The sequence below is a fragment of the Corvus hawaiiensis genome, chromosome 22 (genome assembly GCF_020740725.1).
Source record: "Corvus hawaiiensis isolate bCorHaw1 chromosome 22, bCorHaw1.pri.cur, whole genome shotgun sequence".
In the NCBI taxonomy this organism is placed as follows: Eukaryota; Metazoa; Chordata; class Aves; order Passeriformes; family Corvidae; genus Corvus; species Corvus hawaiiensis.
The window spans coordinates 767,998-788,527 of NC_063234.1; the positions used below are offsets into that span (position 1 = coordinate 767,998).

At 42.4% G+C, this 20,530-nt stretch overlaps 3 protein-coding genes across 6 annotated transcripts; 1 reads left to right on the top strand and 2 right to left on the bottom strand.

The window, feature by feature from the left end:
* The first annotated feature begins 885 nt into the window (after window positions 1–885).
* LZIC (leucine zipper and CTNNBIP1 domain containing) lies at window positions 886–20,308 on the top strand. 2 transcript variants are annotated; one of them, XM_048326029.1, is made up of 11 exons: window positions 886–1,228; window positions 2,747–2,818; window positions 8,997–9,104; window positions 11,555–11,683; window positions 12,739–12,795; window positions 13,863–14,004; window positions 15,069–15,204; window positions 16,257–16,355; window positions 17,016–17,111; window positions 18,876–18,957; window positions 19,907–20,308. In XM_048326029.1, the coding sequence occupies exons 6-11, from the start codon at window positions 13,904–13,906 to the stop codon at window positions 19,963–19,965; spliced, it is 573 nt and encodes a 190-aa protein (XP_048181986.1). In that variant the 5' UTR covers window positions 886–1,228; window positions 2,747–2,818; window positions 8,997–9,104; window positions 11,555–11,683; window positions 12,739–12,795; window positions 13,863–13,903; the 3' UTR covers window positions 19,966–20,308. The 2 variants fall into 2 exon arrangements, with proteins under 2 accessions (XP_048181986.1, XP_048181985.1); XM_048326028.1 differs by lacking the exons at window positions 886–1,228; window positions 2,747–2,818; window positions 8,997–9,104; window positions 11,555–11,683; window positions 12,739–12,795 and adding an exon at window positions 13,079–13,183.
* RBP7 (retinol binding protein 7) lies at window positions 3,162–4,929 on the bottom strand. The gene is made up of 4 exons (XM_048326030.1): window positions 4,788–4,929; window positions 4,096–4,274; window positions 3,738–3,839; window positions 3,162–3,408 (listed from the first exon to the last, which is right to left on the bottom strand). The coding sequence occupies exons 1-4, from the start codon at window positions 4,858–4,860 to the stop codon at window positions 3,358–3,360; spliced, it is 405 nt and encodes a 134-aa protein (XP_048181987.1). The 5' UTR covers window positions 4,861–4,929; the 3' UTR covers window positions 3,162–3,357.
* NMNAT1 (nicotinamide nucleotide adenylyltransferase 1) lies at window positions 7,222–13,141 on the bottom strand. 3 transcript variants are annotated; one of them, XM_048326025.1, is made up of 5 exons: window positions 13,038–13,141; window positions 10,214–10,388; window positions 9,591–9,774; window positions 8,755–8,900; window positions 7,222–8,390 (listed from the first exon to the last, which is right to left on the bottom strand). In XM_048326025.1, the coding sequence occupies exons 2-5, from the start codon at window positions 10,335–10,337 to the stop codon at window positions 7,987–7,989; spliced, it is 858 nt and encodes a 285-aa protein (XP_048181982.1). In that variant the 5' UTR covers window positions 10,338–10,388; window positions 13,038–13,141; the 3' UTR covers window positions 7,222–7,986. The 3 variants fall into 3 exon arrangements, with proteins under 3 accessions (XP_048181982.1, XP_048181983.1, XP_048181984.1); XM_048326026.1 differs by having other exon boundaries at window positions 8,215–8,379; XM_048326027.1 differs by lacking the exon at window positions 8,755–8,900 and having other exon boundaries at window positions 8,215–8,390.
* Window positions 20,309–20,530: the final 222 nt, after the last annotated feature.

The window sequence follows — 20,530 nt, forward strand, 5'->3', positions numbered from 1 at the left end:
GGAAGCCGCCCTCCCGGTGCCCCCGCGCCCCTCAGAGCTCTCGACCCCGGCCCCCGCCCGCCCGCGGCCGCTGCCCCGCGCAGAGATTATTCATCAAAACAACAGGGCGGCGGCGGCCATCTTGGGGATCACGTGACCCCGCAGGGGGCCGGGCACGCCGGGGCCGCGCGCGCGCCACGCCGGCCAATGGCAGCGCCGGGAGGGGCGGGAGGGGCGGGGCCACGCGCGGCTCCGCCGGAACGGGGGGGCGGGGCCCGTGAGGGGCCCAGAAAGGGCGGGCCCGGGGCCGGCAGCGGGCTGGGCAGGGGCGGCCGCGGGGCTCCTGAGGGGGCCGGCAAAGGCGGGCTGGGCAGGGGCGGCCGCGGGGCTCCTGAGGGGGCCGGCAAAGGCGGGCTGGGCAGGGGCGGCCGCGGGGCTCCTGAGGGGGCCGGCAGCGGGCTGGGCAGGGGCGGCCGCGGGGCTCCTGAGGGGGCCGGCAAAGGCGGGCTGGGCAGGGGCGGCCGCGGGGCTCCTGAGGGGGCCGGCAAAGGCGGGCTGGGCAGGGGCGGCCGCGGGGCTCCTGAGGGGGCCGGCAGCGGGCTGGGCAGGGGCGGCCGCGGGGCTCCTGAGGGGGCCGGCAAAGGCGGGCTGGGCAGGGGCGGCCGCGGGGCTCCTGAGGGGGCCGGCAAAGGCGGGCTGGGCAGGGGCGGCCGCGGGGCTCCTGAGGGGGCCGGCAGCGGGCTGGGCAGGGGCGGCCGCGGGGCTCCTGAGGGGGCCGGCAAAGGCGGGCCCGGGGCCGGCAGCGGGCTGGGCAGGGGCGGCCGCGGGGCTCCTGAGGGGGCCGGGGTCCGTGTAGGGTCTAGGAGGGGCGGGAAGGGGGCAGCTGCCGCTCAGGGACGCTGCTATCCCAGGGAGGGTCAAGGTGCTGAAGCCTTCCCTCTCCAATGGGTCCGTAAATGTTAACCCCTTCTCAGTGACGAGTGATCGAGAATACGCAGGATCTAAATCTAATTATTGCAAGCTGAGTAACATACCAAGGAAAGAATAAGATGCTAAGACCCCGTTGAGCACTTGGCCTCGGCCTTTTCTAAGTATAGTTCGAACATGAAATAGTTTTTTTTTTTTTCTTTATTATGAACTTTTCTGCACCTAATTCCCTCATTATACCACAAAATAGTATGTTTCAGGAAAATATTAATCTTTTCCCTCACACTCAAAATGAAACTCAGCTATGGAACAAACTGGCCGGGTAAGTACATTGGAGGCTCACCCCCAGCTCAGCTTGTTTGAGTTATAATACATGTAGATGAAAGAGAAGGATTTTTGAATGTTGCTCTTTTGGCAAAGGATAAGCGAATCGAGAGTTGCATCAGCAAGTTTTTAGCCCAGGATGAACAGTCACTAATAATAAGTGAGCTGTGCACGGGGCAGTGTGATTTGAGTCAGCAAGGGAAAGAATCCCGTAAAAGCAGGACAACAGGATGTTGTTAAGATGGAACCAAACTGATCTGTATGAGCAATTAGGACATATTTTCATGCACACTGCAAATAATTATATAGCAATAGAATTGATCAATTTTTTTAATGCATAGATGAGTAGGTAGGGTATTTGGTCTTGTGTTTTGATATACATCTTTAATGTACTTTATTGATCTAAATTTTTTTTGAACAAAATATTTTGATGACTTAACCAGGGTGCTCAGAAAGGAAACCAATAATTGGATCATAATATATATTGCCAGTCTTTTTATAGAATAGATGTATATTGTTACCTTTGGTTTTTAGATTACACTTCATTTTGTGTTTATCTCCTTGGGATTTTTTTAAGGTAATTGCAGTGATCTGAAACACCTTTGAATAAAACTCTTCAAGTGTTTCTCTGGGGAGTTCTGTTCGTGTCCTTCAAGGTCATTAGTGCCTTTCTGTATTGCTTCCCACACCGCTTTTACCGGAGAGCAGGGCTTGGAAGCAGTGGGTTTGGGAGTATCTGCGCTGTTTAACCCGTGAGCCCTTTGCACGCTGAGGACCTGCGCCAGCTCAGGGAAGGTGCAGCACGTTGCAGAGGCGCCATCCGGTGGCGCAGAAAACTCTGCCTGCAGCTGCATTTTATAAACGGATGCGATCGGGGCTGCTGCCCGAATTTGTGGTTTCTACTAACACAACACTCTAACGGCAATTTTGTTTTCAAGCAAATAAAACCACTCAGTTTCAGAAGGAAGGCGCTGTCAGGAGCCATAGCATAAACACCAGGCATTTACTGCTAGTCCCCACATTTCCCTAACTGTATAAAGACTACTAGTTCTTTTATTTTTATTTTGGAAACCAGCTTAAATTTATATAGGTCTAGTAATTAGAGGAGGGGGTCAATCTAACCAAAAGCCCTTCCTGCTTCAACAGATGTTGTCTGACTCTGATGGTGGCTTTAAGCATTTTGAACTGATAAGAGGTATCAGAAAGGTGGTGCTAGTTGTTTCAAAATGTCAGGGGTTATTTTTTTTATGTGAAGTAATTAAGGTACTAAGCTTAAAATACAGTTCTTCAAGAATATGCAACCAGGAATATGCAACAACTCATGTCATTTGTAACTACCTACTTTATCTGACAACTTATCTGTTCACACAAGGAAAAAAACCCTACTTTTCTATGCAATATTGCACACGGTCATAAAGAAAAACATTTAATTTAATGTAACAGTTGTATCCAAATAAAGCTTAACTAAAGCAGCATTTTTTTCCCTCTGTGCTTACAGAATTCAATTATTTTGCAGACTGGAATCTCTGTGGATCATTCGGACCCATATTCATGGTTCTGGGATTTGCCCACAGGCTGGTTTCCTCTGGTAAGATCAACTTAATTATTTTTGAGAACAAATCAGCTATGGCACAATATGGGGCCTCACACTACAATGTATACGACAAGCAAGTAAAGTAGTGATCTACATCTTAAAGAGAAGCATTTTGAAAAATAAATCCATACCTTTTGTTGCTTGCTTCATTATTTGTTATCTTCCCCTCTCTATCAGCACCCAACTTCCCCTGTTTTGTTTGATGTTGACATGCCTCTTAGAATTGGCAGGTTTTCTTGTGTTAATTGACTTCTGATTACTTAGAGACCCAGGCCTCATCACTTATGTTTTGGGTTGGGCTTTTTCCTCCAGTAAAACATGTTCAATAGCAAGGTACTTGAGATTAGTTTGGTTTGGTGCGTTTATTAGCAAAAATCAGACGTTTAACACTGGCAACAGCAGACTTATTTCCTGAGCCAGAAACTTCAGACCATTAGGTACAGGAGTCAGTTCTTGTCCATAGAGCCCTCGCTGGACATGAGGCTCCTGTGCAGAGCTGTCCCTGCACGCAGGACCCAGCACACCACACAGATTCAAGCTCTCTTGAAGACCTGTTTACATACTTGATTCTCACAACGAAGCTCCTAAAAAACAAAACAAAAAACAAACAAACAAATATAAACCAAAAAAACCCAACAAGGGTATAGATATATATAGTAATCAAAGGAACTGCTTCCAAAACTGAACATAGGTCCTTTGCCACTGCTCTGGCCATGCTAGTAACTTATGCTTAACATTCCAAATTTATCTACACATTACAGTGAAACAATGGAGCTGTTTCAAGGCAGTATGTGCTCACTATGTACCATCCATTACACATCCTACAGAGCTAGAAGACTTGTGCACACCATGACCACATTATAAACCTAATTTTTGCCATACAGAGATATAAGTAGTAGAAATCTGTCAATACCAGGTGGAGGTCATCCCCTTCAAGCCAGTGAGTCCAGCCCCTGTTCTTCTTCTCACCAGTCTGCACACAGACAAGTTTGTCGTTTTCCCAGGTAACACGGCTCTGTAGAACAGGGAACAAAAAAGTGTTTCTGCATGTCTGTCTCAGTTGTGCAAAATACTTGTAGAAAATGTGCATTTTCCTGGATAAAAAAGGACCTAGATGTTACTCCTGAGTGAAAGTGACTCTCTTTGTCTGTAATTCAGGCTTCTACTGCTGTCTTGCACTACAAATATTATTCTTGAAACAATTTCTGCTCAAGTATCTGGATTGATCGTGGCATCTTAATTTTCTCAGCCTCTTATATATTTGCTCTTACCTTGCATTTTCTGTTATCCAAGCCTTTATTATCTTCCTCAAACTCTTCTCCAACTTTGAATTCAAGCAAGTAATCTCTGAATGTGCTAGTGGTATGGATATAGAACGAATCACCATCTTGTTTGATCACTTTCTGAGGCTTCAGCATTTTTGCTATTTTGCGTGTTGCAAAGTCAATACCTTGGACAGGAGGCAAAAATGTCAGAGTTGTATTTATCACCAGCCATTCTGGCAGCCAGGACTGAACCTTTATTACTAACAGAAGCATTTCTTAGGTAGTTTGACCTTACTGCTATGCAGCATTTTTTTGTTTTATTGGAACCCTTCGTTTTGTTTAAAGCTCCATGTTACACAGATTAAGTTGTCCTCTTGTACTTTCTACTCTTTGAAAACCAGTTTACTCAATTGTTGCACAATTCTTATGCAGGATTTCCAGGACTTTGAGTCAGAAGACTCCTGGAGAGAGCTGGCTTCCCCCACAGAGACACCTAGCTTGGTGTCAGACTTAACCCCCACTTAGCAAGAGGTTAATGCCTACTCTCATCCTTCTTCAGAGGAAAGGCAATGAAAGAATTAACAAGAACTCTCTGCACTCTATGCCTTAAATAGGGTGAAATGAAGGGCAGTCCTTCAAATTCAAGAAGACCCTTATGGGAGAAGGCAGGAAGGACAGAATCAAGTATTTTCACCTACCTAAGGCCACCATATAACCTTCAAAGTTGTCATTGCTGACAAGGTTCCAGGTTCCACTAAAATCCACAGGCATTGCAGACAGTAGAAGGAAGATCCAGTCAAAAATACAAATGTAGTTTTCTAGCCAGGCCTTTTATAAGGCAGCCTGTGGGTGGGATTACACCCCTGGACCTTTCTGCTGGAGGGGAAGGGTGCTGCTGCTGAGCCAGTGGGTGAGAGGGTATTTGTAGAATGGCTTCAGCTGCGTTGGAGGGAAAAGTTCACTGTGTCTGAAATCTTTGTGTGGAGCAAATGTTAATAGCTCAAGAGTGACAATGCAAGCCAAAACCAGGTTTAAACCATTTATGTCTGTCTTGTATGCTTTAAAGGGACTGATTTTGTTGTTACTAAGATTTCCTGGATGTTTATTAGATCTGGGGCTTTATGATCTGAAATCCAGATGTTTGTTGAAAAGGTGATGTACCCCTGTAAAGACATGCTATACTTGAACAGACACGGATTGACTGTTAAACTGTGGATTGTATTATATCAACAAATTTTAAAGCAATACCTATGACACAGAGATAAGAATTGTATCGTGTTGGTTTATGTCTGGAGTAAATAGTAAGCAGAATTCAAAAAGTAATCTTGTGTATATAGGAGATGTAGCTCCTGCCTTTGCTTTCTGTTCTTGACACATAAAGGAGAGCTGATACAGGAGCTGTTCCCACTGATGCTTTATTAGATGCTACACATTGTGGCAGAGCACACAGGCAGTGGAGAACATGATACAGCAGATAACCTTCAGTGTTGGAATTTACCTTCAGCAAAGAAGTGATAGAAATCCCTGATGACCCAGCAATGTGTTTTGAAAAGTGAATAAAAAATGCTTGACTTTGAAGAGAAAGGACATAGGGAATCTGTAAGTGAGGAAATAAGGGATTTAGAGGTGAGGAAACACGCCTATACCTACTACATTTATTTATTTACTGACTTGTGTTAGGCTGAAGGATAGTATTTTGCAGGGAGGTTTCCCCAAACGTTAGCTCTGTTTTCAGAGCTGGCAGTTTGACCCATATGACTCACAGAATCATGCGAGTAGGAACTCAGGACATCAAAACTTGTTTCCTGTTTGCAGCTGGATATTGTTCTCCAACCTACACTAAACCAGGAATGGCACCGAGAAAGGAAAATTACTGTTTCCTCTGGACTCAAATAGTAACATTTCACCCACAATTTGGTGTTACGAGGTTATGGTAGTAAAGCATTGTTGCAATACTACTGGCTCTGGCAAGCAAAGAGAAGTCAGTACTTGGTAAATCCTGTGTCAAAGCCCATATATAACATTTTAATTTAAATTATGTAGATAATCTGGGGTGTGGGCCTTCTTTCTGTAAATCAGTACTCAAACCTCACACAAAGACCTCTAAAGGGCACTAGGGGTACTCTTCCAAGCTTCAGCCACAGAATTGCCTATGGAGCTTCTAAGAACTGCTTCTTGTCCTGGCCACAACTGAAAGTTCAGATGTGAGAAAGTTCATTTCTTTCTCCCTTCAGATTTCTTATTTTATTTTTGTGGAAATATGTTTTCCATTTCCATCCTAGTTGCTGTGAAGCACCGCACATCTAACACATTCCCTTAGGGATGTGGCCTCATTACAGAAGCAGACCAGGTGGGTCCTGCTGCTGTAGCAGCATTAATAAAATATTTTGGGTCTAAATGACACGTGAGGTGCAAGGGCCCCGTGTTCTCTTTAAGGTCTGACAAGAGTCCACTCCTGAAACTTCTACCTGTCTGACATCCTTGTTCTGCCCCAGCACTGATTGTGGTGCTGGTGTTTATAACTGATTGAACAGGAGATGGCCAGTGTGCAGTTACTTCTAGTGTTGTTAACAGGCAGGTTCCTGGATCCCACCAGTAAAACAAAGGATCCATACCAAGCAGTCAGTCATGACTGTGGAACGTGTCCCTGGTTCTAGACTTGCCCAACAGCATCTTGGCCACCTGCCTGGAGAGTCTCACATTCAGCTGGATTTGTTGATCTGAAAAACGTGACCAGAGTCATCTTGTGGAGATCCCATGAAAGAGCTGTTGACCCATGAGAAAGTGGCTTGCAAACCTTGGCATTCTTAATAAGGCACATAATCCAAGCAAAAATGGGATAGCAGCAAATAAAGGGAGGTAGAATTCTATCACCACAACAGTCACAGTGCCTCTCTAGTTTATGTTCACATAATGCAGACAATGTACTGTTAGATTCAAAACCAGATTTCTGGCAAAGAAAAATATTTCATTTATGATCACTATTGATATCCTACCATTTTCTCTCAACTTCAGTAACAGAAAACAATTCTGGCTATATATAATTATATTCTATTTATGACTCAAAAGTAAAAGATATTTTATTATTTGAAATAAACGTATTATTTGTAATAAAGACACAAGTGTCTGAGAATCAGTGCAATGACACTTTTTAATTTCTATCTATTAAATCAATGGCTTTAAACCAGTTTCTGAGGTAGGTTTGTCCTTCCATCAGAAACAATACTGAGCTTAACATTACAGCCCTGGAAATATCAACGGAAAAGTAAAGCCCAAGACATTTCAGGAAGCAAATTGCATGACAGCAAACAAGCAGCTGCATATCTCAAAGGCAAGCAGCTCAAAGCATGGTGTACCTAGCACCACTTCAGCCAAGAAGAAATTCTTCCCTTCCAGGATAGAGCTAAATAATTTTTTTGAGGTGAATCACACACTGACAATTAAAAAAAAAAAAACCACCAAAATTACATGGATTTACTCTAAGTAAATGGTACATCTTGAAACCAGATAATTTTGTTAAGACACTGTAAGTTATTAAAAATATTTGTGTAACTGTTTTATAAACAGCAGAGCAGTTTGAGTTAAAACTAATCAGAACATTTTCATTTGTTTTGCTTAAACATTTGCAGTTTTCATATGCCGATGTGAATTCTTATACTCACTTCAATGCACTGGGACAAAACGTTTAAATGTGAAAATCCTGGAAATTATTGGACTTGGAAAAGGTTGTGTAGGTCCAATTGCTGAGTGCAAAAAACCTCATCAGTAACTACAGATGTACAGAATTAGCCCGCTATTTGCCTAAGAAAAACCCCAAACCAACCCCTAGAAAACACACTTTCCTGTACTGAAATGTAGTTTTTTTACACAGCAGACAGTAAGTTAGTTGTTTAGTGCCTATGAGTTCTTGGAGTCACTTGCATGTTTCTGTAAGGGAGCCAAGACCACCCCAGCATTCCTGTCCTCGCTCTCCGGGCTGTACAGCTCGTTCTTCTCGATATATGCCCGAACTACGTCAGGCACCAGGTAACGAATGCTCTGACCCCTCCGCAGGGCTCTCCGGATCTTGGTGGAGGAAATATCATTTGTGATCCATTCTTCCACAAGGTGAATGTTATTCTTATGTTTCCACAAAATATCAGATTCATAGATGAATTTCTGAACATTGTTTCCAGCCCTACTGATACACACAAGGCCATGTTTCTCCACAATTTCGGTGATGTCCTCCAACTTCCACAGATTGGGGATCCCAAAAGATTCCAGCATGTCACTGCCACAAAGCAGTTTAACCTGTGGGACACCTTAAAGAGAAAATTAAGTGAGAAATAGGGCTTGGTTTAGGCCACCAGATGTTAGCAAACTTGACAGGGACATCTAATTTCTTGGCGCTCTCTCTCTGTATCTTTGGTTGAGACGAGGGAATGAAATTTTAAAAAAGATTCAGAGTATATAATTGATAATTAGTAGCCTCAGTACAGGATTTTTCCAAATAAAGGTTATGGGAGTCCCTTCATTAAAGGGATCTAATGCCTTATGCTGAGAATCTAAGGGAATAAAGTTACTGAGTGACATCAGAACCAAGAGCTACCATAAAAGTTACTCATCAGTGCAATTTGCTTGAAATAACAAGGATCATTAACCATTTCATTTACAAACAGACTTAACTTTTTACAACTGGACTCTGATTTTTCTTTTTAATGGGCTCATGCCTATTTGGTTGCTGTTTTCTCTTCCGTCCCAGCTTTGTTACGGGTACAGCATCCTGCAGACTATTAGTGACGTCAGCAGATAAAAGTTTTTGATGATGATACCTGCAAAAAAAGATGTATTTTAGGTATTTCAGAGATGTAGGAGAAAATTCTGATAGTACGGCCTACTAAAGAACCTGTCTCTACTTCTTCCTGCAGTACTTTCACAGACAGGCCTACCAAGAGCTGATCTGCAGAAACAGGGACTTGTTAGAGCTTGGTCATGTGGTGGTCAAAGTGAAAAGATTTCAAAGCAACAACAACAAGGTTGGTTTGTTTCTTTCTTTAATAAAAATTCATTTTAATAATAAGAACCTCAGTGAAGTAGCAATGACTGAAAGAGCAAAAACATAATACTCAGAAAATACTCCTTCAGACAATTCTCATGCCAGTCTTTAAATACACAAATGGACAGCACAACACAATCAGGGTCAAAGGAGGGAAACTTGTGTAGCATGTCTGCCCTGTTCTAGTCTCTGCTCTTCCCCAAGAATATCCTTTCAGCACAAAAATTGAATAATGCCTAAGAAATGATGTATCCTAAAAGTTGTTCACAGGCTCATTTTTGGTATGTTTAGGACTAATGATGCAATCTTTCATTTTCAATGTTCATATCAATAGTACTTTTGAATTCAGTGAGTCTATCCATATGATGTGGGGTTAGCCTGCAATTATCCCAACTCGTTAGCATTAACACCATTCCTAATCTTTCTATAGGTTCATGAGACTTTTTAGAGGTGGGCTGAAGAATACCTTAAAACTTTTAGCGTTTCCAACCACTCGCTCTGGCAGCTTTCCCAATCATCGACTTCCACCCAATCTGAGTTTTTTGTAGCCAGTTTTGCCATAGTCACTCGGTGATTCGCACTGATCAGACCTTTCTTCTTATATGCATCACCCACTGGTGAAATGATGCCTTTGATTACTTTGTATTTTCCTGTGGAAAAAAACACATCACACAAGAACATGAGAAGTGGTTGAGCAGATGTTACTTCCCCTGCATTGTATTTAACCTTGTGACATAACCATTATCCAGCGCAATGGCAGCTGATAGCCAGCCCTGTGGAAAAATACAGGACGCTCCGCACTGTCAGGGCAGCACAAGGAAAGAGTCAGTAAAATATATTTCCATAAACCATAAAACCCGTGCTTTAGCTCATTAAAATCAGTAATAAGCAACACATATGCGAGTTCTCTCATAATGACCTACATGGTTTTGTATATGACATAAACAGATACCAGCTTCAATATCTAATTAGCATCTGCAAAAATATCTGTCCCTGTAAAACAGGCATTCATAGACACAAAATATTCACCTTAACATATAAGTGTCTGGTTATCAAAGCTATTCTGAGTGATATAAATTACCATCCTACCTGTTTCATGGAAGTAGTCTTTAGCCAGCTCAAAGAGCCTCAGGTGCATGTTGGTGATGGGATTGAAGGACCCACAGGCCAGCAGTACCACTTCAGTCTTCCTGTCAGGATCTTCCATAGCCATTCCTCACAGCCACGGAGCCAAGTGGAGAATGTTGGTGCCAGGTACCAGCCACTACAAGAAATGGGATTAAGAAAGAGCTATAGTTACTTACTTGTGCTGCCACTAAGCAGAAGATAAAATTTCAAGATCCAATTGAATGCTGTATTTTTCTTCTACCAATACCTGGCCTGTGATTGTTTATGTGACACTTTATTGTCCAAATTTTAAGTGATTAAAATATGAAATCACTGCAAAGAGGCTGCTTGCCCAGAGAGGATGGCGTACGGCCCACTGTGAAGAAAAGCAGCTCATGCTTTTAAACTTCACGTGGAGAGATTATCTGTCCTGATTGCAGGACACACTTTATTAGAACTTTGCACCTTTTTTAAGATGCCAGTGCCAATCAACTGCCAAGAGACATGTGGGCAGGGAACTTCCTTGTTAAGTAACTTCCTTCTAGTGCTTACAGGGAGAAATAGAACATCCTTTGACCGTTCCTAGTCTTGCCTCTCTAAATTGCAGTGAGCCTTTCCAGCATGATCTATAAAATCAATATTTTATATATATATATATATATATAATGTTATATAATAATATGCCACATATTACATTGTATTAAATTTTGGAGGAAAACAGCGTCAACACTTCTTCATTCAGGATTTACTTACATTTTCTGAAATACAAAATCCAAAGAGGGGTAATTTATATAATTCAGCATGGTATGTGGGAAGAGAGGGCTATGGACTAAACATGAGAAAAGTCAGTCTGCTTTGTGTTGCAGCAAGTGTTAAGTGTACCAGCGGAAAAGGTGAGAGAAGAATAGAGAATTAACAGAAATTTAGTAAAAGCTGCAATTAAATACTGGGGTTTTTCCCCTTTTCTAAAATACCACAGCTCTGTTCCAATTCTGAGCTTCAGTTTCAGAAGGCTGCTTAAGAATTGCTGAAAACAAGGAAATTTCACTATTCATCATTTAACTTCTCCTCACATTTCACTTTCTCCTCACACACATTTTTGCTTCTCTGTTCTTTCCTGAGAATATTCTGGCTTGCCAAGATGTTTTCCCACAGCCTGGCCTAACAAAGGAGAACCACGATGGGCCATTCTCTTGCTGCTGCTGTTTGCAAGATGTCCGAGACATCCTGAGGAGCACAGAATTATCTGCCATTGTTTCTACAGCAACATCGCCAGCTGGAAAAATCCCACAAGGTCACCCTCACATTCTGTCTCCCTTACAGAGAGGCTGAGTGATGTTCACAGCAGCCACAGCGCTGAGACACCATCACAGCCAAACCTTGTAACAGTGACTGTGTTCTAACATCAAACAGCCCGCAGATAAAAGGAACTCTTGCAAGGCTTCGTCTTTTGTAAGTGTTAGTACTTTTCTGTGCTTTCAAGAGTTTCACAAACTTTAAAAATATCCTTTACTACTGCAGAGTAGCTCAGCAGTGGAAGGGCTGGTGGTACTTGAAATGCAGCCTTCACAGAGGCGTGGCTAGGAGAGTTACTATGGGAACAGGGAGGAGAGGAATTAGACTGCCTTTGTACTGCACAAATCGTACTTTCAACAGAGTAACTCATGCTGCAGAACTGAAAAAAGGTTGATCTTTTCCTTAAAAAAAAAAAAAAGTACAAAAAAAGGAGAAAATTTTAGGAGGAAAATATAGAGTGCCTTTTCGGGAGTTAGTCAAATGTCCCTCTCCATGCTGCTTATTTTACAGTTTACAGAAACAGACAATCATTACCTCATAAACTCACCTTGCAGCATTCCATATCGAGAGTATACATAGAATTTAATAGTTTCCACATCCCCCCAGTCTCCTAATTTGCACTGACACCCTCTGTGTAGCACTGTTTGCACAGAAAACAGCTGCATGGTTGATGTGGGGAATGGAGGAAATGAGAGGTATGTGACATCAGAGGTAATCAGTGACATGATTGCCTTCACTGTTATCTCATCTTATAACCACCACAGCACCATCAGAGCTGGGATCTGCTTTCTATGGAACCACCTTCACACAGCTCTGAATTTTTTGGAAAAGCTATGCAATTTGCGCATCCCAGGACAGGTAAAAAAGTCAAGGTCCAGGGATGATCAAAGCCCAGCCCAATGGAACTAGGCCTATTCTTATTGTATAATAAAAGTAAAATGGCCCTCATTGAGGTTTTCTGTAAGTGTAGGACATACATCCTGGACAATTTTCACTTCTGAAGGAAAAATGAAGTGCCCTCTGATGTACTCCTAACATACATGCTTACATGTAATCTCATCATGCTTTTACATAATCCCACCCAATCCAGTATTTTATTTGAAGTGTTATATTTCAGTGTGGCTTTTTAGTATGTACTGATCACAGTCCTGCTCGTGCTTAGCTGGACTGGACATGTATTTGCGCTAAAAGACATCAAAATATTCCTACAGCAGGTCTTAGGATGGCTCTGGAGCCCAACTTGCCACGCAGCTTCCGGGGATAAGCAGGTAAGGATGCTTTGCTCAATCTCATTTATGTTTGAGGCAAATATCTGTCAAATATGTTTATATATCGCTATATATATAGAATACAAGTATGATGTGGGCGTCGCTGGACGCTTCAGTTACACCCTCCCGCAGCTCCCCGCCCCCGGGGGCCTGCACGGGGGTCCGGGCCCGCCCAGTGAGTTCCCCCCGCCGCCGCCGCCGCCGCCCGGCCCCGCTGGGCCCCGCTCCCCGGCCCCGCTCACCCTCGGCGCTGTCCCCGCTGCCCGCCCGCGCTGTCCCCGCCCGGCCGGGCTCGCGGGGCCGCACGCGCTCATTGGCCCGGGCGCGGCGGAAGCGGCGCCGCAGGGCCGGGATGGGCCCGCCCTGACTCGGCCTGCCCGGCTGAGGGGTGAGGGGGCCCGGGGCCGGGCGGGCGGAGGGGGGCGAGCGGGGCTGGAGTCTGGCCTGGGAACGGGCAGGCGGGCCCAGGGTAGCGCCCGAGTTCCGCCTTCTCCTCCCCGCAGGCCGCTGGGCGCTCCGTGCTCGCCCGTAACGGAGGGAGGGCCGCGTTTCCTCGTCGCCCGCCGGCGGTGGCGCGGCCCCTCAGAGCCGGCTGTGAGGCCGGGGTGTCCCGCTGCCCGCCGGCGCTGTGTCCGCCCCGGGACGATCCGCGGGGAGCGCGGGGTTCCCCTGGCGTGCGCTGGTTCTCTGCAGCCGGCGGTGCTGCCGGCGGTGCTGGCGCGCTTCAGACAGCTGCACCCGGGTTATCTCCTGAGTAGTGTTCCAAGGGGCCGGTGAAGAGTCGAATCTATTGTTTCATATAGCGGGGCCTCTGTATTTCAGTAATTGCTACTTGGTTTGACACTCGCTTGGTTTTATGTGCTGGAGTTACTTCCCTGGTGAACCGCCTCTTACTATGAAGATAATCCTGTACACCCAGCCTGGCATTTCTGTATTTCCACTGCAAGGATCTCCGGGTGTTGTGATTAAACATTCCATCAGCAAGATATTGCATCATTTTCATATTTAGAACATTTAAAATATGTTTTAAGTTGTTGGTACAAACAATAAAATGTACTTTCTCTTAGGAGTGTCATGTAAAAACAACATTTTCATGTGAAAACAGAAAATGGCTTCAAGAGGAACAACAGAGACAAGTAAACTAAAACAAAACTTGGAGGAGCAGTTGGACAGATTAATGCAGCAACTTCAAGATCTAGAAGAATGCAGGTAATAAAAATAGTTGCTTTCCTCTTATATGGTAGTATTTTTCTTAAGTGGTTGGCAGAAGAAAGTGGTACCTTTCAAAAATCTTGGGGTGGGGGGGATGTATTTATTTTTGTGTTTTGCTGTGGCTTTCTGTTTTTAAATTATGTAGGATATTGGTGTCAGTAAAAATTATTTTTAAAAACCTTTATTAAGATTGTTTTATATATCTGAGAAAAATGCAAGCAGAAATACTCAATATTTTCTTTGGAATGTTATATTTCAGTGTGACTTTTAAACTTCTAATAGCTGTTCACAAAAATCACAATTTTTCTATGGGATTTTTAATAGCAGTGAACAAATAGCTTTTGTGGCTCTTTTGGTTTATCTTATAATTATGGATGCCTGGGGTGTTTTTGCATTGTTTTCTTTTTTAGTTTGTCTAACTTTTCATGTGATTTTGTATTAGTCTTCTGTGGGTTGATACAGTTTGAGACAGTGAATTATCAAGAAGGTTGGGCTTTTATCTGTTTTAGTACTTGCATTTAAACACCCTGTGTTTAGATGCTTTCTCTGACTCTAGTTCTAACTTGTCCAAGCAGTATGTATCTTTTTCAAGAACAACTAGAACTGCTAAGGGGTGGTAGTGCAGTTCTGGGAATTGGGCAAGGTGTAGACTGCAGAATCAGTTATTCCTAAGTGGATGGCTTTGGGTGAGGAGATAGGCTTCTAAGATAATCTCATTCACTGTAGCTTTGAGCAAGACAATTTCACTGCGTGTTTTTGTTGAGATCCAAAAATACTTTTAAATACTGCTCCAGGTGTGAGGTATCTTGTTTATTATTCGGGCTTTTTTATTATCAGTGACTTTGTACAAACCACGCAGGTGGCTGGGAGGGGTGCAAACCCAAGCAAACTACATACGCATGGGCTGGATAAGAGCTGAAGGGGTCGGAGCAGAGCAGTCTGCAGAGATGGGAACACCTCAGTGCTGCCTGGGGAATCGAGCTCCATGGTGTGCCCTTCGCTCCATGTGATGTCTCAGGTTAAATCCTGTGAATTAATGTGTCTTCTTGGGTCCTCTTCAGAGAGGAATTGGATGCAGATGAGTACGAAGAGACCAAAAAAGAAACTCTAGAGCAGCTGAGTGAGTTCAATGACTCCCTGAAGAAGATTATGTCTGGAGATATGACTTTGGTGGATGAGCTCAGTGGGATGCAACTGGTAAGGATGATGTGTTGCTAGGAAAAGTTCATGTTCTGCCTGGAGTCGATGAAACAGTGAATAGATACATTTCACTATAATTTTTATGTGAAATCTAGATCTATGTAATTAATGTTTTTTATAATTTAATATACCTGTATGTGTAAAAAACTTGGATAGGTGTCTTCATTTTAAAAGGGAAAAAAAAACCCATTGATGAATTACAGCCATAACACTGTAGGACCTAAAATACTAAATATATCTGATCCCTTATTTTAGAAAATAACGTAAAATAATGCAATATATAAAAGGTGTGGGGGACAATCCAGGATAATACACATCATGAGAAATAGAGTTCATGCCTGTTTGTTCGAAGGCATAAGGTAGCTGTTACTACTGATTTGTGTTTCAGATTCATACTAGTCCAGATGAAAAGGCTTTAGGAATGACTGTGTGACTTGAAGTTCTTTTATTATATTACTATATTTTTATATATTTTATATTTATTTATATTATATTATTGGTCTCATTTTATGTTGACTTCCAGACTTCTGATATATCTTCTCTCTTTTCAAATGCTTAATTAGAGAATGGTTTGTTCTTTCTGAACTTTATGTTCTAGGGTCTTGTTTTCAGAGAGATCATGATTTGTCCAAAGATAACTATGGTGATAATTTTGATAATCCATAGAGGATTTCGAATAACAGTAGGATGTTTGCCTCATCATTTACATTCTGCTTTCCCTTAGAAGAGTTGTAGTCATCAGTGTGGGCATTAAAACTGTGATGTGCTAGTATCAGGAAGGTGTTGGAAATGAGTAGAAGTTAAGACCTGGACAGTAATGAAAAGTTTCACAGCTCTTTCTCAGTCTAGTTACACTAATTAGAGGATTCCTTAAGCCCTCCATAAAGGTCATATATTTTTTTTAATTTCACTTCCATGGTTATGGAAAAAAGCTGTATCAAATTATGCAGAGGATAGTAACGATGCTCTCCAGCCTTCATTAATCTCATCCTGCAGCTGTAGTTTGTGATTCCTGTTAGTCCTGGTCATTCTTGCTCTTTTCCTTGCAGGCAATACAAGCAGCCATCAGCCAAGCGTTTAAAACTCCAGAAGTGATTAGAATGTTTGCAAAGAAGCAGCCGAGGCAATTGAGGACAAGGCTGGCAGAGGTGAAGAATTCTGTTTTACTGCAAAAAACCCGTTTATTTGAGCCAGACTGATTCAAGTATGTAATGATTGCAAGGAAAGCACTGAGTGTGCTGGAAAACTTGGTGGTAAAGTCTGAAAGAGATGGAGAAGTTCTCTTTCAGAATTTGTTCAGTTTTAAATGTTTATTGAGGTAATGGGGACAACCATGTGTATTCCTTGAGTTATCTTCTATCTTCCTGCTTCAAAGCAAAAATGGGATTAGCAGGGTGAACTGAGGAAACTGCAAATAGAAAGTCTGTGATTGTAGTGAGGGCTGGAGAGTTCACTTGATGTTTCAGAGATCTAAAATGAAGATCTGGATAAAGTGAAATCAAATGTGATTTCTTCATGTACCAGTGATGTGTGAATACATAATTTTAAATGATTATCATTATTTGATAAAAAGAGATTCAAGTTTGGAGAAATCAAGTAAGTTAAGGTTAGGGGTAAAGAGTATTTGCTGAACATTCAGAAAAACTTCACAGACATCTTTTAAATCTCAGATAGGACAGAGGTCCCTTACTGCTGTGGGTCCATGATTACTAATGATATTTTTAGGCTGTTGCATTTCTCATGCACTGTGTTGGGTGAAATAATGGGAAGCTTATATATTTTGACTTTTTTTTCCCCCTGGTGTGCAGATGGACAGAGACTTAATGGTTGGGAAGTTGCCACGAGACTTGTACACCCAACAGAAATTGGAAATCCTGACTGCCCTCAGAAAGCTTGGTGAGAAGGTAAGGGGTTGGTGTGATAGTCAGGTGAATAGAGTTTTCCGCATATTTAGGAGGAATTAGAAATAATTAAAACAAGACATTACAATTTTATAAGCAAACAATAAAATGCAGCTTGCTTTTATATTACATAAACATCCTTCCATTTAAATGCCAAGTTTTCTGAAGCTGAACATGTATCAAATAGTTTTGTACCTTTCTGTAAGGCTGTTTCTACTTTTAAATGTTTCCCTTGGTGGGCTGTATGCATGAATCACACACCAGCTGGTACAAGGTGATCATATTTATGAAAGCTACAAAACAAGTCTTTTACTGGCCGACTACCACCAATTCATCAGGAACTATTCAAGACTTCTGACATGTATCCAGCTTCACTTTTATTGTGTCAATAATACCTACCTCTGGGTATGAGATAAAGAAATTGGAGAGATGAGTGATAAATTGATTGTTGCCCCAGTGATCCATAAGTGGCAGAAAAAGTCCTGGGTTTGCCACCAGGGGGAGGAAGAGAAGTTATTTCTCTTTGTGGATGGTATATGAAGAAAATGGGTTGCTGTGTATCTCTATACTTAAGCTTTTTTAGGAAATGAAGGAATGTAATGGAAAAGATCCAGTGCAGTACTTAAAGGAGCTGCAGTCCAAGTAGATTCCAAAGCAAAGGCTTTGCCTCAGAATATTTTATTGCTTGACTGTCAGAGGAAAAAAATGTTTTGAAAATATGTAAAGGCTAGTTAAGATTGTGAACTGAATGCATGAAGGTATCTAATCCTCTTGAATGAGTTCCTTGGATCACAGTATCAAGCTACTTCACCACACTCTGACCTATCCTCTTAATCTTTTAAAATGATCAGTAGCCTGCTGCACAGAGGGCTTGCTAGGACAGTAGTTTCACATCTGCTCTGGATGTGAGCAATGACAGCAAATATTGCATGTTTGTCTGCACAGTATTGCAAAACGTTGAGTAGCTGTATGCTTGCTTACAAAGCCAGGTAAGTAATATGTTTTCCTTCATTCAACATCATCCTGAAATGTCTGTACCTCATTTTTATATTTCTAATAAATAAACTGGTGCAAAGACTGTGAACAGTTTGACACACATGCTTTGCTGTAATAAAGATGTGTATCTGAGGCTAATTAAATGAGTGACTTTTAACTTAGAATATCTGAACCTTCCAAATGTAGGTTACTGCTTCATTATTGTAAATATTTTATGGGCATCTGTCACAAGGCATCAGAGCACATACATAAAAGTAAAATATACATGGGGAAATGTCACTTTAAAGGAAGAGAACCATTTCTAGGTCATTGGCTCTTACCATGGTCAAAGCTGGCAGTGACAGCTTTTTTTTGCTTTCCTCAGCAGATGATGGGAAGTAAGCTTAGATCTTAGTTCATTGTTGTACTGACCACGTGACAAAAAAGTTATTGACACCTTGGCATAGTTTAGCTGCACAGGTACAGTGTGACCTTTTCATAAAAAATGATCCCTGGAAATCAGCTGGAAGCTTGCATGTGGAGGTATGTCTGACACTGCACATGCTGTCCTGCCTGGGCTGACAGGAACCAGGGAGGGAAAATTCAGTGCTAGGGGAAGTAGCTTGGTTTTTTTTGGTTTAGGTTTCAGCATGGTAGATAACACTGCCACTTCAAAACTGCAAATGGACCATTGCTGTAACCTGTCATAGCTCATGTAGATGCACAGGTAGATGGTGGGAATATGCACAGTTAAGGTATCAACCTCACAGTTGTGGCATTTTTTTGATTTAGCTCACTGGGGATGATGAGATGTTTTTGTCAACAAATGCTGGTACAGCCCTGAGCCAGTTTGAGAGAGTCTCCACTGACCTTGGTAAGTTTTCATTCTCTTAACTTCTGATTCCTTTGCATCACTGAACACTGATTAATAGAAGTACATCTGGTTCTCCTATGAAAGAGAAAATATGAACAAGAGATTCATGCCTTTAAATGTTAATATGTATTTTATTAACAATGAAACTCTAATCCACTATCCATGAGGAAAAAGTAACACAGCAAATAAATCCAATGCCAAACATCCACGAAATGCCAAGGGTGCCCATCATACTGAAGGCTTGAATGGTCTGTCTCAAGCAGAGATGCCGCTCTTACAATTAAACACAGGTCTTTTTTGCATTAATGACTCTCTTCAGGAGAGCCTTTTCCTCTGCCTGATGCAAAGAATTTGGGAGTTAGTGGCACATTATCAAAATACAGCTTTAAAGCACTCTTCCCGCCATGATTGTCATACCTCTGATTGTGTCGACAAGATCAAGAGTTCAGTTATAAAAGGCATTAAATAAGCATGACAGTTCACTGTAGCAGTAGCTAGAAGTGGGATGAAAGAGCTGTGAATGGCAGGAATGTGCCAGACTAGGTCAGGGTACAAGTAAACTGTCTGGGTGCCCTACCTTTCAGCTCTGCTCTCCGTTCGAGTGTAAGCAAGGTGAGAGAACCCTCTCGTTCAAAAGGGGACTTTGGTAGTAGCTCTGTGTGTGTGCGGGTGTGTTACCAACACCATTCCAGCTACAAACACAAATCCCAGCTCTACAAGAGAAGCTGGGGGAAGAGAACTCCATCCCAGCCAGGCCCAGTAGGACATGGCTGCTCTAGACTTGGCAAGCCAGTGTGGGGTTGGTTTTTTTTAAATTAGCTCAAGTGTTGTAGTTTTCACAATGTAGGTTTGGTTTCTTTTTATCTCAAATGTTTTGCTTGATTTAAGTTGTATATAAGGTAATTCACAATTTCTACTAATACTTACTCAAATGTTTCTTCCCCCTCAGGATCTGGAGACAAAGTCTTTGCTCTTGCAAGTGTTGAAGTAGAAAAGGCGAAACAATGAAGAGGTTCGTGAGGCTTGTGTCTCCAGTTATCAGCAGCACTGAATTTTGGTCATACTGCATTTGGTTTTTCTATTTCTAACATGTTGAATAAAAGCAAAGCAAAACAAAAGACCCGAGTTCTAAAACTCTTGGGTCCTTAACCAGAAGATATGAAGTAAACAGCCTTAAGTGCACTTTGGAACCTTGGTGTCTGTACCCTTTAAGTAATACAAGCTCTGAGGCTGAGCACTAAGTGGAACTCTAAAACAAAAGCATGGTATGACTGTCTTTGGAAAGAGTCAGCTGTTTTGAACTTTTCTTAATGTGTATTTCTCTAACTATTAAAACTTAAATCTTTTTGCATGTGGTTGTAGCAAGCAGATCTTTTTAAGGAGTGGTCCTGATGATTTTTTTGGGGTGATTCTTCACATTGTCTTAGGTTTTTGTCTGGACTCCCTACTAAGTAGTTTGTGCTAGGAAAGGATCGAAGCTTTGGAAAATGGATGTAGTTTATTGAAATGCCATCTTCCTACAAACTGTTTGCAGAAGACCCAAACTGAGCCTGGATGCTGATCACTGGCCCTT

Coding starts and splice junctions, on each gene's coding strand:
- NMNAT1 (XM_048326025.1), bottom strand. CDS start 10,337: ATGGCTATGGAAGATCCTGACAGGAAGACTGAAGTGGTACTGCTGGCC. Junction 9,775..10,213: donor AGACTACTTCCATGAAACAG/GTAGGATGGTAA, acceptor TTTTTTCCACAG/GAAAATACAAAGTAATCAAA. Junction 8,901..9,590: donor GAAACGCTAAAAGTTTTAAG/GTATTCTTCAGC, acceptor CTTTTTTTGCAG/GTATCATCATCAAAAACTTT.
- RBP7 (XM_048326030.1), bottom strand. CDS start 4,860: ATGCCTGTGGATTTTAGTGGAACCTGGAACCTTGTCAGCAATGACAAC. Junction 4,275..4,787: donor AGGTTATATGGTGGCCTTAG/GTAGGTGAAAAT, acceptor CTCCTGTCCAAG/GTATTGACTTTGCAACACGC. Junction 3,409..3,737: donor AAGGGGATGACCTCCACCTG/GTATTGACAGAT, acceptor TTTGTTTTTTAG/GAGCTTCGTTGTGAGAATCA.
- LZIC (XM_048326029.1), top strand. CDS start 13,904: ATGGCTTCAAGAGGAACAACAGAGACAAGTAAACTAAAACAAAACTTG. Junction 15,205..16,256: donor AGCTCAGTGGGATGCAACTG/GTAAGGATGATG, acceptor TTTTCCTTGCAG/GCAATACAAGCAGCCATCAG. Junction 18,958..19,906: donor GAGAGTCTCCACTGACCTTG/GTAAGTTTTCAT, acceptor CTTCCCCCTCAG/GATCTGGAGACAAAGTCTTT.